The 15,882-nt window shown below is 35.2% G+C and overlaps 4 protein-coding genes across 6 annotated transcripts; all 4 read right to left on the reverse strand.

Annotated features, from left to right (window-relative positions):
* Window positions 1–54: 54 nt before the first annotated feature.
* LOC130500815 (heat shock 70 kDa protein 9, mitochondrial-like) lies at window positions 55–2,828 on the reverse strand. Its single transcript, XM_056995770.1, has 6 exons — window positions 2,705–2,828; window positions 2,462–2,523; window positions 2,306–2,384; window positions 1,664–2,230; window positions 970–1,590; window positions 55–891 (listed from the first exon to the last, which is right to left on the reverse strand). Exons 1-6 carry the CDS (start codon window positions 2,777–2,779, stop codon window positions 250–252), a joined length of 2,046 nt encoding a protein of 681 aa, XP_056851750.1. The 5' UTR covers window positions 2,780–2,828; the 3' UTR covers window positions 55–249.
* A 175-nt stretch (window positions 2,829–3,003) lies between these two features.
* LOC130500817 (NAD(P)H-quinone oxidoreductase subunit M, chloroplastic) lies at window positions 3,004–4,057 on the reverse strand. Of its 2 annotated transcripts, none has more exons than XM_056995772.1 (2): window positions 3,491–4,045; window positions 3,004–3,391 (listed from the first exon to the last, which is right to left on the reverse strand). In XM_056995772.1, exons 1-2 carry the CDS (start codon window positions 3,950–3,952, stop codon window positions 3,191–3,193), a joined length of 663 nt encoding a protein of 220 aa, XP_056851752.1. In that variant the 5' UTR covers window positions 3,953–4,045; the 3' UTR covers window positions 3,004–3,190. The 2 variants fall into 2 exon arrangements, with proteins under 2 accessions (XP_056851752.1, XP_056851753.1); XM_056995773.1 differs by having other exon boundaries at window positions 3,281–3,407; window positions 3,491–4,057.
* Window positions 4,058–4,282: 225 nt separating this feature from the next.
* LOC130500811 (serine hydroxymethyltransferase 1, mitochondrial-like) lies at window positions 4,283–7,340 on the reverse strand. The gene is made up of 15 exons (XM_056995766.1): window positions 7,134–7,340; window positions 6,983–7,033; window positions 6,745–6,831; window positions 6,530–6,651; window positions 6,375–6,451; window positions 6,172–6,296; window positions 5,956–6,048; window positions 5,777–5,869; window positions 5,504–5,701; window positions 5,320–5,424; window positions 5,175–5,240; window positions 5,021–5,098; window positions 4,819–4,930; window positions 4,630–4,740; window positions 4,283–4,543 (listed from the first exon to the last, which is right to left on the reverse strand). Exons 1-15 carry the CDS (start codon window positions 7,218–7,220, stop codon window positions 4,395–4,397), a joined length of 1,554 nt encoding a protein of 517 aa, XP_056851746.1. The 5' UTR covers window positions 7,221–7,340; the 3' UTR covers window positions 4,283–4,394.
* A 1,694-nt stretch (window positions 7,341–9,034) lies between these two features.
* Window positions 9,035–12,262, reverse strand: LOC130500812 (agamous-like MADS-box protein AGL21). Of its 2 annotated transcripts, none has more exons than XM_056995767.1 (7): window positions 11,889–12,262; window positions 10,330–10,408; window positions 9,933–9,994; window positions 9,737–9,839; window positions 9,606–9,647; window positions 9,407–9,490; window positions 9,035–9,322 (listed from the first exon to the last, which is right to left on the reverse strand). In XM_056995767.1, exons 1-7 carry the CDS (start codon window positions 12,068–12,070, stop codon window positions 9,185–9,187), a joined length of 690 nt encoding a protein of 229 aa, XP_056851747.1. In that variant the 5' UTR covers window positions 12,071–12,262; the 3' UTR covers window positions 9,035–9,184. The 2 variants fall into 2 exon arrangements, with proteins under 2 accessions (XP_056851747.1, XP_056851748.1); XM_056995768.1 differs by having other exon boundaries at window positions 9,737–9,836; window positions 11,889–12,253.
* Window positions 12,263–15,882: the final 3,620 nt, after the last annotated feature.

Genomic DNA, 15,882 nt, shown 5'->3' on the forward strand with positions numbered 1-15,882 from the left:
ATGAGTGATAATACTAATAACTACAAAGTGGAGCATCACCCAAGGATCAACCGGTCAAGATAATAACCATAGATTTCAAGCAAAAACCAAACAAAGAAAGCAAGAACTACATCCGAGTATCAAATATCTCAAGAATTACCTCCACAAAGGACGTTTTAACATACAAAATAAACTTTAATCAATTTTGTGAAGGATAAATGCATGTCAACTTATTTGGAAACAAAACCGAGTTAAAACGGTTTACCGATCTCATTTCTTTGAACCGCTCGCCTCTTCAAATTCAGCTTCAGGGGTCTGCTGGTCAGTCCCGCTTGAACCTTCTCCACCAGAGCTTCCAGACGAACCTGACCCCTTGGACATGTGTTCTCCAATCTTCGACACTGCCTTGTTGGCAGCTTCAAGCTTAGCCTTGATGTCCTCTATCTCTTCACCAGCCATTGCCGTCCTGAGATCAGACACTGCAGTCTCAATCTCAGATGCAATCTCAGCAGGAATCTTCTCTCTGTACTCGCTCAAGCTCTTCTCAACGCTGTAGATTGTTGTATCAGCCGTGTTCCTAATGTCGATAAGCTGCTTCTTCTCTTGATCCTTGTGTGAGTTGAGCTCAGCTTCTTTCACCATTCTGTTAATCTCATCGTCTGAGAGACCACCTGATGATCTGATTGTGATCTGCTGCTCTTTACCTGTTGCCTTGTCTTTGGCTGAGACTGTAACGATACCGTTTGCGTCAATGTCGAAGGTCACCTCGATCTGGGGCATTCCTCTAGGTGCAGGTGGGATCCCAACGAGATCAAACTCTCCTAGACTCTTGTTGTCAGCAGCCATCTCACGCTCTCCCTGAAGAACTTTGATTCCCACTTGCATCTGGTTGTCTGCAGCTGTGGAGAAAACCTAAGAAGCAAGCAAACCACAATTAGCAATCAACAGGATTCAACTTTATAACAGTTATCAAACATTGATTTTATTTACCTGAGACTTCTTTGTGGGGATGGTGGTGTTTCGGTTGATCAACCTCGTGAAGATCCCACCAAGCGTCTCGATACCGAGCGAGAGAGGAGTCACATCCAAAAGAAGCAACTCCTTGACATCACCACGGAGGATACCACCTTGGATAGCAGCTCCCATGGCAACCGCTTCATCAGGGTTCACACCTTTGCAAGGGCTCTTTCCAAAGATCTCAGCGACTATCTCCTGCACTTTGGGAACACGCGTCATTCCACCGACGAGGAGAACCTCGTCGACTTCCTTAACCGAGACTCCAGCGTCCTTGAGACAGTTCTGGCACGGGCATCTTGTTCTCTCAATCAACTTGCCGACCAAAGCTTCAAACTTGGACCTGGTCAAGGTGATGTTCAAGTGCTTAGCTCCGGAAGCGTCCGCGGTGATGAAAGGCAGGTTGATCTCGGTCTGAGATGTGGAAGAAAGCTCGATCTTGGCCTTCTCTGCAGCTTCTCTCAGCCTCTGGAGGGCGAGCTTGTCCTTGGTCAGATCAATGTTGTCTGATCTCTTGAACTCAGAGACCAGATACTCCAACAAAGTGTTGTCGAAGTCTTCTCCTCCCAAAAAGGTATCTCCATTTGTTGCTTTGACCTGATAAAGACAAAACCAGTCACATAACCAGACAAATGAATGATAATAGCAGAAGAGATAACAAAGTCATTACCTCAAAAACACCACTAGAGATTTCCAGAATAGAAACATCAAAGGTTCCACCACCAAGATCGAACACAGCAATCACACCCTCCTTATTATTCATACCATAAGACAACGCAGCAGCCGTCGGCTCGTTAATAATTCTCTGGACATCAAGACCAGCAATCTTCCCAGCATCCTTCGTGGCCTGTCTCTGCGCATCGTTGAAGTAAGCCGGAACAGTAACAACAGCTTTGGTAATAGTCTTCCCGAGGTAAGCTTCAGCAGTCTCCTTCATTTTGGTGAGGACATTAGCTCCAATCTGACTGGGAGAAAACTTCTGCCCGTTCGCTTCAACCCAAGCGTCACCGTTGGGCGCCTTGACAATCTTGTAAGGAACCATCTTCATCTCCTTCTGCGTCTGGGGGTCATCAAACCGTCTCCCGATCAAACGCTTGCTCCCGAAAACCGTGTTGGTTGGGTTGGTGACAGCCTGACGTTTAGCCGGTGTACCAACGAGAAGCTCGCCCTTCTGGTTGATAGCGACCACTGATGGTGTGGTTCGTGTTCCTTCTGCGTTCTCAATGACTCTAGGAGTCTGTAGAAAAAGCGAGATCAAAGTCAATACCTTTATTCAAACACTTGCACGAAAGGAGAGATACAAAGTCAATACCTTTCCTTCCATCACAGCAACGCAAGAGTTGGTGGTACCCAAATCAATACCGATGACATCATTCCCCACAGGCCTCGAGCTGGATCAAACACAACAATTACGAAACGATGAGTAAATACAAACATTCCAAGGGAGATTCATGTTCAAGTTATATACCAGAAAGGCCTCGCCAAGTGACCTAGCTTCCCCACCAGAGACGTCTTTCCATTTGTAGAAATCTACACAGTTCAACACTAAAACTGTAAGCTTCAACCCATATTAGATCGAACCGAAAGAGCGAAAAGAACGGAACTTTATGAGAAAACGATTCAAACCCATCGGGTAATTTCAAATCCTAATCAGTATTACCGATTTACAGATCTCAAGCTAAAAAATGAAGATCGAGGGGGAAATACATACGGATTTAAACGCAGAGACGGAAGCTGTGTGGAGTTCACGGCGGCGAAGAGCACGTAGAAGCGCGACGGAGGCCATTTTTTGGTTGGAGAGAGAGTCGGTGGAGAAAGAAGGGTTTAAGCGTGAGATCGGGGAAACACAACGTGTAGGGTTTAACCATTTATAGAAAAAGCCCCGTGGGCTACAAGTCATTATATGGGCCTTGTATGGTCTTATTGACATCATAGCCCATTTTCAAAATATTAATTTATAACATAGATCTTATATTTAGTCGTAATTGTGATTTGTTACCGTTTCTAAAATCATTTCATGGTTATGCGGATTTAATAACTAAAATCAAGCATACGAGCATATCATATTATATACACATATGTTACTTATAAGACGAGAAAATGGAAAAAAAAAAAGAGTATTTTATCAACCCATATAAAAAACGTCATATATATTTTGATCTCCTTTGTCCACAACTTTGGTATAGAGCTGTTTTCATTATGCATCTTCTTGAGGCTGGTCATCTCCACCACCTTCAATGTTGCTGGTGTTGAACTGAACACGAGGCTTTCCCATACTGAAATTAAGAACTCTTGCATCCATATTGTATTGTATCTCTCCATCAAACAACATCTTCCTTATGTAATGCTCTACGTCTGATCCTATCAACCTTAGTGTATACTCTGTCAATGGTGCTCCCTGTCCAAAAAAAAGTCTAGCTCTTCTAACTACATCTTTATAAAACAAACCATATTCAATATCAATCTCTACATCTCTAGTTTTAATATATATTGTTACCTCATAGTGATCGACAAGTTCTTGGAAATAAGAATAAACCTTGTTACAGCTTTCATCTTCCCACACAAACTCTTCAGTTGGATCAAGAATCAAAGTGAGTTTATCCAACTGCGTCTGGTCAAACTCACAAGTCTCAGGATCTATATAAGCAGCGTATATCCTGACGTGGCGTGTCACACTGCTTAGCCACTCACCACCAAACTCTCTTGGCAAGCCTGTGCTCTTCACATTTGACTGTTTCTCCACTGGTCTCAATGGCGTTGGCTGCTTCTTCATCTGCTTCTCTGCTGGTTGCTCTTCTTTGATTGTCTCTATGTCTTGTTCCTGGAGTGTGTTGTCTTGCTCAGGGTTTGTCACCACGAAAGCCTTTTGGGATGTTCTAAATGGTCGGATTTGAGCAACCATGGGAGGCTGTAATAGAGATAGCTTAGGACACGCAGTGTACGAGAATGCTGCAGCCATTTTTTCTTGTCTGAAAAATGTGAAAAAAGAAGAGAGTTTATGTTGTGAGATGTTCTCTGGTTACAGAAACATGGTCTGTACTCTAAAGAGATTTCATGAGATTGAGAACTGGCCACAGCTTATGGATGAGCTTCTCGCAATTTTCGTTTTCTTCCATTCTTTTTTTGTTTGTTTGTTTTCTTGGGGTTTTGTGGTTATATCTTTAGTCACTTGAGAGGCAAACAATACTTTTGAGAAGTTACATGTTGTGTTGTTGTATTTGTTAAATCCTTTTTAATGTCTTTAGATTTCTCTATGTCACAGAATTATCAAATAAAAAAGATTTGCATAGAACGTTCATTATTCTTCTCATAGCATAAGATAGAGCACATGTATCTTCTTCATCTATCCATTCCATGGAAGTTCAAAGCATAGTAAGAGACTTTGTAGGATAAGACATTTATTAGTTCTTGTACTTCATGGTTTCTTTCTCAAACCCAATTGTTGGGAACTGTTTAGCAAATTCCTCAACTTCATGGCGCAGCTTGGTAATCTCTGATTGAATGGTTGAAGAAGCTTCCATTGCTGAGACAAAGTCTTTCAGCTTGGTTCCTAGTTTACAAGTTAAATAAGTTCAAGCAATGTTTATAAGAAAGTAAAAAACTCAGAATCAGAGATAAAAGAAAATGAGGAGGAACCTTGAGCTTCAGATTTGACTTTGAGAGCCAACTTCACAGCTTTGTCAAAGTATTCAGCAACTTTAGCAAAGTCTTCCTCAACAAAGCCTCTGGAAGTGAGTGCAGGTGTACCTGAAAATAAACAATGGTTTGAGAAAATTCCATTCAAGTATCAAAACAAAAGTCTAGCTAACTATATATGATTCCTACCCATTCTGATTCCACCAGGAACCATGGCAGAAACATCTCCAGGAACAGTGTTTTTGTTTGATGCAATGTGAACAGCTTCCAACACTTTCTCAACTCTAGATCCATCAATTCCCTGTAAACAAAAGTTAAATTTATAAAAAAAAGTTACAACTAAGAAGATAAAGGAAGATTATATTATATAAATAAGTAAAGATCAAGTGACCTTGGGCTTCAGATTCACTAGAACCAGATGGTTGTCAGTTCCACCAGAAACAAGCTCATACCCTTTCTCCATCAGAGTCTGAAGCAAACAACAATAAAACCTTTTTAGAGATACAATCAAACAGTAATAATATGCATCTGGATTTTATTTTCACCTGAGCAAACTTTGCAGAGTTACTCAAGACTTGCTCTTGATATGCTTTGTACTCTGAAGTAGTTGCCTGCATTTAACAAACCATTTGAAAATAATTTAAGAAAACAAAAATTTAATAAGCAAAAAATTAAATCCATTCACTGTACCTGTTTTAAAGCAACAGCTAGTCCTGTAATAGTGTGGTTGTGTGGACCACCTTGAAGACCAGGGAAGACAGCTTGGTTGATCTTGTCTTCAAAATCATACAAAACCTTTCAAAGAACAACAAATGAATTTAACATGATAACAGTGTAGATAAATATTATAAACATTTTTGTTTTGTTTGTTTACCTCTTTCCCTTGTTTGTTAACTTCCTTAACACCCTTTCTGTAGAAAATCATGGCTCCACGGGGACCACGAAGTGACTTGTGAGTTGTAGTGGTTACAACATCTGCATAGTCGAACGGTGAAGGGATTACACCAGCAGCAACCAAACCACTGATGTGTGCCATATCTGCTAGCATCACAGCTTTTTGCTTGTTACACACCTGCCAAAGAGTTTTTGGATCAGATAACTCACTCTTGGTTTACAATAATCTGTTATGCAATCATTTGAATATAACCTTTCGGATGCGGGCATAGTCATACAACCGAGCGTAAGCACTTGCACCAGCAACAATCAGTTTTGGCCTGAAAAGAGTAGCACTTTTCTCCATCTGCAGATCAAGATTAAAGACACATATGTATTGTAAGATTTAAGCATCTATATACTACCAAGATGCTTGATTGAATAATAGAGAACCTGATCATAGTCGATGTAGCCAGTGCTCTCGTCCAATCGGTAAGGCATTGTTTCAAAGAAGATAGACACAGCAGATATCTTCTTGGTGTCAGTCTGATGAAAATTAAGACAAAAAGAAACTGTTATATACATCAGAGCCAGAGAGTTTCAAAATGACATCAATACAAAAACACTTTATGTATATTCCTAACAAGGTTTAAGTTTAGGTTATGGTACCTGATAACCATGAGAAAGATGACCACCATGAGGAAGATCAAGTGCCATGATTCTCTCATGAGGCTTTAGCAATGCAGTGTAGACATGGAAGTTGGCAGGAGATCCAGACAGAGGTTGAACATTCACTGTAACCACATGACTCAAAATATAAGTCATCTAAGGATCATAACAAGTCAGAATACATGGAATGAGTAGTCAGTTACCTCCCCACTTTTCAGGATCTAACCGGAAAGCTTCAAGAGCGCGCTTTTGGCATAAAGTTTCAGCCATGTCTATGTACCTTCAAAGCAAAAAGGTAACTATTCTTGTCACTGAGATTAATCTAGCAATCATGTCTGAGATAGTGAAGTGAACATACTCGTTTCCTCCATAGTATCTAGCGCCAGGGTACCCTTCACTGTACTTGTTAGTCATCACAGACCCAACAGCTTGCATGACCGAGACAGATGTGAAATTCTCAGATGGAATGAGTTCAAGTCCCTTTTGATAACATAAATCATTACAAAGATCAGCAACAACTTTTACAATCTTCACTAAAAAACAGAACAAAGATTTCAAGAGAGACTAATTAACCTTCCATTGTCTAGCTTTCTCAAGCTCAATGATGTCAGCAATCTCAGGATCAACTTCCTCCAATGATGCGTTAAGCTTTTTTGGCCACTGAAACGAGCCATTACACACAACATAAGTTTTATGTTATTATATTTTCAGAACAAAAGTCATTGCTTCAGACGCAAGGAAACTATATGCAACAAGATATTATTACAGAGAGGTGTCAGAGAGAAATTAAAAAAAAGGAAGTTTAGCTTACAGTGACACGAGATCTCTCCTTGTCATCCACAGCTTCACTAGGCAGAGATGACTGTACGAAACAAGAAGCAAGAATCAGAAACCTAACCTTCTAAAGATTCGATTCCATGATGATGAGATATGATAGAGAGGAGAGATCATTGGGACGTTACCATGAAGCATGAAGTTGATCTGATAAGAGGACGAATGGGTTTGTCAACTGAAGAAGAAAGTCTTCGAAGAGCCATGGCCATCGCCATTTTTGCTAGACCTCTCTCTCTCTCTCTGGAAACCCTAGAGACAGATTTGAATCATGAACGAGAGAGAGACAGAGAAAAAAAAACAGATTGGGTTTATCCTGTGGGGAGATGACAGAGAGAATTGTGGCCTCTGCTTTTGGCTGAGCTTTCAGTGGTTGCAGAAAACTTTTGAATTTCTTCCCTCTTTTATTTTTATATTTTCTTAGAAAAGAAATATCCATTCTTTTGGATAGGCCTGAAACTTATTTTTCGTGATCCGTTTTCGATCTGAGATTCGTTCCGGATCCGTTCCGGAAATAGGATATTCGGAACGCCTGGATCCGAAAAATAAAATCAAAGATCTGTCGAAACCGAATCTAAATCCAGATATTTTAATTTTGAGTCCAGATCCATCTTTTTAAAATATTTAAATTTTTTAAATTTTATTGATAATTATATTTGATATATTAACATTTATTCTTAAAATTAGTTTTATAATATTATATTTTAATTTTTAATATCATATTCATATTTAAAATCTTGTATAATTATTTATTTTATGTATTATTTTAGAATTTTATTTTTTTAACAATATATATTTTTAATTATTTTTACGAATCCAGATCCAGATTCGTGAGTAGTTTGATATCTAGACAGATATTCGGATTCCGGATATCCAAAAACTTTGAATCCGGATCCGAATACTAAATACACGGGTTCGACGAATCCGAATTCAGATACCTCAATTTTTTTGGATATCCGAATCTGTTCAGCCTTACTTTTGGAAGCAATTTTCTCAAATAGTTTTTATCACAAAAAATAGGAAAATGAATGAAATATATTTTATTAAAGAGACCAAAGATTCTTCCGCCCTTGCTTTAAAGATATATAAATAAAACTAAACAAATAATTAAAAATAATATTTTTTATAGTTTCAAATTATATGTTTTAAATTCAATTTTTTAAAATTTTGTCGGTTTATTTTTGCAAATTTTATTTCTAAAAGTCGAAAAAATTGAAACTATTTTTAAAATCTTTATTTTGAAATTTTTATATTTGTTTATTTTCTAGAAAAAAATTAAACCTTACCATTCTATCTGTGATAAAAACTTTGTAGGGATATCCTAGAGAATTGTTTTGGATAACAGATTTAATAAGTTAAACTAAACAATTTTAAAAATATTAAAATATTTATTGAAAATAATCCAGCCATTACATGATAGAAACTAAAGGCATCGAGCTTCTAAATCCAAAGCTAGCGGAATACAGTATAGAGACCATTCCCGAGAGTCTAAAACCAACGGATGACTTACATGTCCCCAGAAACCATAATCAAGGCTTACAAACTAACTGGTATCTTACCTTTTTTTTTGTTCAACCACAAACTATTATCTTACCAAGTCAGATCAGACCCAACAAACAACTCTGACAAAAGTAAAGAACAATTATGACAGGACGAAAAGACGAACATTTTAAGTGCACTTTTTACTGAAAATAAAAATCTTAAGTGTTGAAATATATATTTTCTTGAAGTGTATTATAGAGAATTCGATAGAAAAACAAATGACTGTTCCTTTGTCTTCAGTTAATTAGCGAATGTGTGGTTATTAAAAAGACCGGACCATATATCAGTATATACACTCAGGCAATATATAAACCCACTATAATAAACACAATCTGAGTTATATTTCTTCTGTATTATATATGCTTCAGTTATACAATTGAAACGGACAAGAGAAAGAAAAAAAATGATTGATGAAATTTAGAAGAGACATGCTGCTTATCATGGCTTGGCTTCTTGAGAGGTTTCTAGTTTGATTCCAATTCAAGACCCGTATTCAAACACCTTTAGTTTATTCTTTAACGTCATGGTATCTCCGCACATAAATCTGTGAAATTTTAAACGAGTTACATTAATATATGAGACTGTCTATAGTATTTTTGATTAATCAAGATCATCTCAGAAAGTCTACTACTACATAGTGTTATTGGCTTGCTCTAGGTGGGGTCTCATAATCGGAATGATCCGGTTGGCTTAGTTGCAGCCGAATTTGATTGTGTGATTCATCATCCGCCACAGCTAGTTCACGGTGTATAAACCCGTTTGTGTTTGCTGTATAAGCCTGCAAGAAAATAGAAAGTCGAAGCCATCACTTCAAAGCTCTAATTTAGTTCAAGCAAATGGAGTTTGTGTATATGTTTTTTACCTTATTGTAGAGCTCCACATTTTCTTGATGAATTCGTTGTACTTTTCGAGATAACTCTAGGTTCTCCTGATGAATGAGGTTCCTCTGCACCATCATCAGAAAATCGCAAAATAAAATTGTAAATTATGTTAGTTTGTAGAGAGTTTATATTGACATGTATAACAAATATACTGTATATAAGTACATATCTTATGGTGACCTTTTGGCTTAGTTCTTGGATTTCATGATTCATCATTTGTTCCTGTGGAAGCCGAAAAGCAATCAATTCTAATTAATTCCATTATGCTATATAGTCATTCTTTGAGCAACACATTCTAAAATACAAAATACCTTTTTCATACGAATTCCACGCAAGCTTATCTCAAGTTGATTCTCAAGATTGTTTAGCTCGTTGACGCTCAAACCATTTAGTTGTTCCCCCATAATTTGTCTGCTTTATAGCAAACATGTAATCTCAATGTATAATTTTCTTCTTTTCTTATTAATATGATATATGTTACAAAGTGGTGGTAGTTCAAGGCAATACCTATGGTTTTCTTGCAAAACATGCAATTCTTGCCTTAGAACCGCAGCTTCTCTCTGCCAAAACTATAACACACAACACATCAAACCTTTTTCACGAAGTTATATTAATTTCATTAAGATGGAAGGGATTTGTATTAATTTACATACAAAATAAGCTTAACTAGCTCTTGAGTTCTTTCCTTGCCAAAAAAAAAAAAACAAAAACAAGAGGAAAAACAAAAACGTAGTGGCATGAGCTCACGGAATCGTTTCGTGTGTGTCTTAATAGGAGGGCGTCGCAGACGAAGCGAACATAACTCATCAAACTTTGAACTTAGTAAGCCATTTTTCATTTCAATACAAGATTCTAAAACTCAATCAGTTTAATCACATATTCACGTGGTCATCAAGATATGTACCTTGACTTCTGATGCGGGGTTCAGTAGTTGTTGTTGTTCGATCTTGCTCTTGTTGTATCTATCAATAACAAACTTCATGCTGTTCACAAGATTTGTTACTGGTAAGTTGATCATGGTGTATATTTCACTCATATCATATCAAGTTCTCACAGTAAAGAATATATAAATAAGTGTCCATGAAGTTGATTGAGAAATCTTACAACACATAGCCTTGAATTTTTGTGTAGTATATCATTAGTATGTGCAATAGTTCTTAGGTTTTGTAATAGACTATATAAATAACACAGACACACACTTATGTCACTAAATAAACTAAATAGACATTAGTTTTCTTTTTCGATGAACTTAACAAAAATTGCTTCAATGTTTTTTTATCTTGGGTCTGAATAAGCAAGAACTTTGAAACAATATAATCAGGGTGAAAAGAATAAGTTAATACCAAGGCTCGATCATAAATATAATGCATTTCTATGCCGGCACACTTCTTATACTAGATCCAAGAAACAATAACATGTGTCAAGGTCTTATCATGCAGTTAGTTTTAATTATTGTAAACTCAACTATGCTAAGTTTTAGATATATATGGTTCATGGTTCATTAACTCTATGATACCTGAGAAAAATGATATTGACACTTTCTCACATATATAAGATAAGTTTTTTTCGGTGCTAAATAATTAACCAAGTATATTATCAATGTTCTCTTTTTACTTGCTTGAATTTATGGAGTCGTGTTAAATATGAGTTTATCAAAAAAAAAATCAAAGGTTAGCTGGTAATGTATATGTTTAATCTATACTCTTACGATGATACATATATCCATTAATATAGAACTGTCAATTAATATAAGTTGTCTCCAACTTTATTATGCTAGCCACAGTATAAAAATTAACTCAGATGAAAGATTAAGGTCACTGTCCTGCATATATAGTGTCAGATATACAACTATCTGATATTTTTCATAATAAATTGTTCTATGCACAAAAATATATAGAGGGTGTTATATTTCTATTACAAATAGATTATTTATTATTGGATTAGGCTAAATCATCTCTTAGTTTATTGTTTTGAGCAATTAAGTACCTCTCCATACCAATCATTCAATTGTGTGGCATCCTCATAATTCTCTCAAAAACTGATGTTTGAGAATTCACTTGTTATCTCATCTATTTTTCAAATATTTCTAAAATTCGTAAAAGGCAAAAATGAGCCTTGAAAATTTCTACCACAAGCACTCTCATATTAAGCCAATTATAAAATTTAGAATTAACTTTTTCATATTCGAAGATATCATTCTTCTTTGCATCAACTTCTCCTCATTTCCAATCTTTCTTTGTTAACTGTACTAAAATGTGTCGGCTTACATACACATCTTAGTGTTCATATAGTAAAATGTAACAAGACCTACCACAAGATGCAAAAAAAAAGTCCACTACTAATGAGTCGATCATATAACCAAATCTGAATGAATATGTCGCACACGTATAGACTCACTTCCATATATATCCACACAAACAAGAATAGTAAATATTTCAGATTGAATAACTTTAAAAGAGGAACCTGGAGCTGGCAAAGTCATAGAGCTTTCCGGTGCTAGAGAAGATGATGAGACCGACCTCGGCGTCACAGAGAATTGCTAGCTCTTTGGCTTTCTTGATAAGACCTTTTCTTCGTTTGGAGAAAGTGACTTGTCTACTGGTAGAATCATCGATCCTTTGGATCACAATCTTCCCTCTTCCCATCAATTGTGTTCTCTAATTGACTCTCCTGTGGTTCCTCTCTTTTCTAGGGTTTTTTTTGTAGATCTTACAAAAACCAAAAAAGGAAACGAAGAAGAAGAGGGACGAATAAGGAGAAAGAGAAAGAGAGGAAGATTGAGCCAAGAGTCAACAATCTATTCGAGGAATAAACTAAAAAAATATATACATATGCACACACATATATTCACACAGACTTACCTATTAATTTGAGATATTTTTCATAGATCTGATATATAGTAAGTTCTAGCCCAAAATATCAGTGTTTACTTTTAATAAATGGAGATAAAAAATAAAAGCAACCAACGAATAGAAAGAAGTTTGTATAATGTTCCTAGGTTAAGATAATATATAAACGTAGCTTAAATATATGTATATTAGTATATATAGATATATATTACTGTACTTAATCACTGTTTTTTTAATCAATCTTAATCACTGCTTCTTTGCTAGTTTATTATGGGAAATAGTGGAAACTTAATGGAATTGTTTGGATAAAAAGTGAAATTATATTAAATGTATTGTATGATTTAGGTGAATTTCCATTATCAATAATATTTTCCTTTTTGACATGTCCGTACATATTTATAATTTATTTTTCGTATTCTATCAGATGTCATGTGGAACTAGTGAATGGGCACAGTGCTGTGCCACTCTGACAACATTTTCTGTCATATGATAAAAAAACTTTGGGGGCCTTAATTATTATGGTCATATGAAACAACTATATATAACTGGATCTGTCCGAACCCAAAAAAGTAAGAGAATGGATTGAACAAAAACATAGTACAAATAGTCCATATGGCTTTCTGCAAAATACGAATGAATAAATTATTTTGTGTCAATGAAATAGTATAATACTTAAATTTATCAAGTACAACTGTCAGACAGGAACTTGGAGTTGCGGTGATTCACTATAGTATTTGTTTTGTCGTAAGTTTCCAAATATGGCAGGATATTTAATACTCCCTCCGTTTCATATTAAGTGTCGTTTTAGAGAATTTGTTCGTTGCAAAATAAGTGTCGTTTTAGAGTTTCAATGCAAAATTTATTAACATTATTCTCGATTCTATTTTTCTATTGGTTGAATTGTATCGGTAATGATGTTTTTATATTGAAAATATGCAAAATTAAATGCTTTCTTAATCCGTGTGCACAAGTCTAAAACGACACTTATAATGAAACAGAGGGAGTATCACATAGCTAACTTTTGTTAGTTTCTACGCCTTAATGCTTACTAATTTGTAAATTGTAATTAAAGCAACTCCAGCCCTGTATATTAAATGTGTATATATATGAATAACACAATGTTAAATAATGAAACATATTGTTAACATTTAGAACAAAAAAAACATCTAAACATATAACGCAATTACTCGCTACATTTGATTATAAGTGTCATTTTTATATTTTCACAGAAATTAATAAAAATTATATTCCTTTCATTTTAAAATGATCTATATTCTAGAAAGAAAATTGTTTCAAAAAGATCAGTATTTTATATTTTCAATACATATAATAATGTAAATAGTAATTGTTAAGAAAATTAATTGTGTTTATTAATTTAATTGGTTACCATTTATGGAAAACAGTTAAACACCAAAACAGTACATTTATAATCAAAATTTAAGATGTTTTCTTAATATGTGTGAATATTCAATATATATATATCTTATTGCAACGGAGGGAATACTTCTTCCGTTTTAAAATAGTACATATTTTAGAATTTTCACACTTTTTAATAAAACATATTAAAACTTAAATATATATGCATAGCTTTCTATAATTTTATATTTCTTATATTTTTAAAAACTAGTAAGACTTCATAAGATGCAATTAATGTTTTTGAAACTTCTCAAATTTTTAGTTATTACTAGTTGATAAAAATTACAGTAAAAATATAAAAATATATCTTTTGGAAATATTTTTTTCTCTATAACATGCATCATTTTAAAACGGAAAGAGTATAATAAACTAATATATTCCTATTTAATGTATATTAATTAAATGAGAATAATTTAAATAAAAATCTATTAATTATTCAAAAAGGTAAAAATATATTTAATGTACAAAATTATATTAGAATTTTAAAAAGACACTTATTTTGAAACAAGATGAAAAACTAAAGTAACACTTATTATGAAACCGGGGTCCCGACTGGACTTTCCGCCCTAGATTTGATTCCTCTTGGCCACCTATAGACGCCTTTAGTTGCAAAAAGATCCGAATTTTCATGAGTTTCGTAGTGATTAGTTCTTAGGCTTAAAAAACCTTCGAAACCACACTACAGTTATAAAAAAAGACTTATTATGAAACCAAAAAATATTAGTTTTAGAAGAAAAAAACATATAACGCATTATTTCTAAGACTTTAGTAATCCATTCTGCCTCTTTTTAGCAAAGTAATCCACATTCTGTACAAGTTATCTCCAATAGTTTTCTTTTGTTTATAGGCTATACAATAATGGTGGTATATGGGTAAAATGAGGAAAAACCACAACTTCATCTCTTAAGTGATTTTTTGAGTTTTAGAGGCAAGATTCACATTATAATATATGTATGGTGTATATATTTATATAGTCATAATAATGCAATATGCATCTGTGACAGGCACACACGTGGGAGGGCAGAAACAGCTCATGCGAACACCAATTGATGGATGCATTCGCACGCACCACCGCTGAATCCGTACACCTGATCCTTTTAAAAGTATTTTGTGTTTTATTTACAATTTCACTTTTTGGTTTAGAGACATCACTTATTCACTTCGACTCTCCCATGATATTTTGAAATATCATAATAACATGTAAAATAAAATCTTTGAAAAATAAAATCGTATTCAAACTTCTGATAAATCCAGATCAAAACCAAACCACAATGAATTTGGATTGATTTAAATAAAACGCTTCTGATAAAATCGTATTCAAACTTCTGATAAATCCAGATCAAAACCAAACCACAATGAATCCAGGATGACAACGAGGAACAGGCTTCTAAGTTGGGGATTAGACGTCTCTCCTCTATGTCTACTGTGCGGAAACCATAACGAAACGCTTCCTCATATTTTCTTTGAATGTGATTATGCTTCAGCTGTTTGGAGAAAAGTCACTAAATCCACTGGACTGCAGCTTCCAGATCGGCTTCAAGACATTGTCTCCTTTCTCATCTCGATCCAGATTCCAAAGAGACTCAAGACTATTATGTGGCTCACACTGCATGCAGCTGTCTACCACATTTGGTTGGAAAGAAACTCTCGTCTGCACAACAGAGCTTATCGACCATTCACTCATCTTGCCAAACATATCTTCCTTCACCTCAGAGCAAAGCTCTACTCGCTTGACAAAGAGGCTATACCCACGATTCACACTGGAGCATCCTCATCAACTTCTAGAGTCGCAAAGACTCCATATTTTTCTCTCTGGTTCCAGCGTGTTCAGACTTAAGAGAAGAATTCTACCAGCCTTAACGGAGTATCAATTGATTCTTGCTTTCTTTTGGGGTTTCAACCTTTGTATTTAAATCATTTCTTCTTCTGTTTCAAGTTGTAACAAGCATTATTCAGAAATGATATCGTAATTTTAAAGTTAAAAAAAAAACTTTTTAAACCGAACTAAACCAAATCCAAACCCTAATCGAATTCAAATTTACACCAATGAAATCTCAGAGGTTCAGCCGTTCAGGTAAGGCCTAAATAGACAACATGGTAACAGCGATCCATAAAAACCACGTGGGCTCGACTGCTTCGAACCGTCGCATCTCGAATCTCAAACTCAACTTCGTTCAGATTTTGCTCTTTTT

This window comes from Raphanus sativus, unplaced genomic scaffold, assembly GCF_000801105.2.
Source record: "Raphanus sativus cultivar WK10039 unplaced genomic scaffold, ASM80110v3 Scaffold0041, whole genome shotgun sequence".
Taxonomy (NCBI): domain Eukaryota; kingdom Viridiplantae; phylum Streptophyta; class Magnoliopsida; order Brassicales; family Brassicaceae; genus Raphanus; species Raphanus sativus.

Excerpts from the sequence above, each read along its gene's own strand:
- LOC130500815 (XM_056995770.1), bottom strand. The coding sequence starts at position 2,779 with ATGGCCTCCGTCGCGCTTCTACGTGCTCTTCGCCGCCGTGAACTCCAC. Across the intron at positions 2,385-2,461 it reads CACTTGGCGAGGCCTTTCTG|CTCGAGGCCTGTGGGGAATG; the intron begins GTATATAACTTG and ends TGTTTGATCCAG. Across the intron at positions 1,591-1,663 it reads TCTCTAGTGGTGTTTTTGAG|GTCAAAGCAACAAATGGAGA; the intron begins GTAATGACTTTG and ends TGTCTTTATCAG.
- LOC130500812 (XM_056995767.1), bottom strand. The coding sequence starts at position 12,070 with ATGGGAAGAGGGAAGATTGTGATCCAAAGGATCGATGATTCTACCAGT. Across the intron at positions 9,648-9,736 it reads GTGGAATTCGTATGAAAAAG|GAACAAATGATGAATCATGA; the intron begins GTATTTTGTATT and ends CGGCTTCCACAG. Across the intron at positions 9,491-9,605 it reads TCCAAGAACTAAGCCAAAAG|AGGAACCTCATTCATCAGGA; the intron begins GTCACCATAAGA and ends ATGATGGTGCAG.
- LOC130500811 (XM_056995766.1), bottom strand. The coding sequence starts at position 7,220 with ATGGCGATGGCCATGGCTCTTCGAAGACTTTCTTCTTCAGTTGACAAA. Across the intron at positions 7,034-7,133 it reads GATCAACTTCATGCTTCATG|TCATCTCTGCCTAGTGAAGC; the intron begins GTAACGTCCCAA and ends TGTTTCGTACAG. Across the intron at positions 5,870-5,955 it reads GCTACATCGACTATGATCAG|ATGGAGAAAAGTGCTACTCT; the intron begins GTTCTCTATTAT and ends CTTGATCTGCAG.
- LOC130500817 (XM_056995772.1), bottom strand. The coding sequence starts at position 3,952 with ATGGCTGCAGCATTCTCGTACACTGCGTGTCCTAAGCTATCTCTATTA. Across the intron at positions 3,392-3,490 it reads AACTTGTCGATCACTATGAG|GGAGCACCATTGACAGAGTA; the intron begins GTAACAATATAT and ends TTTTTTGGACAG.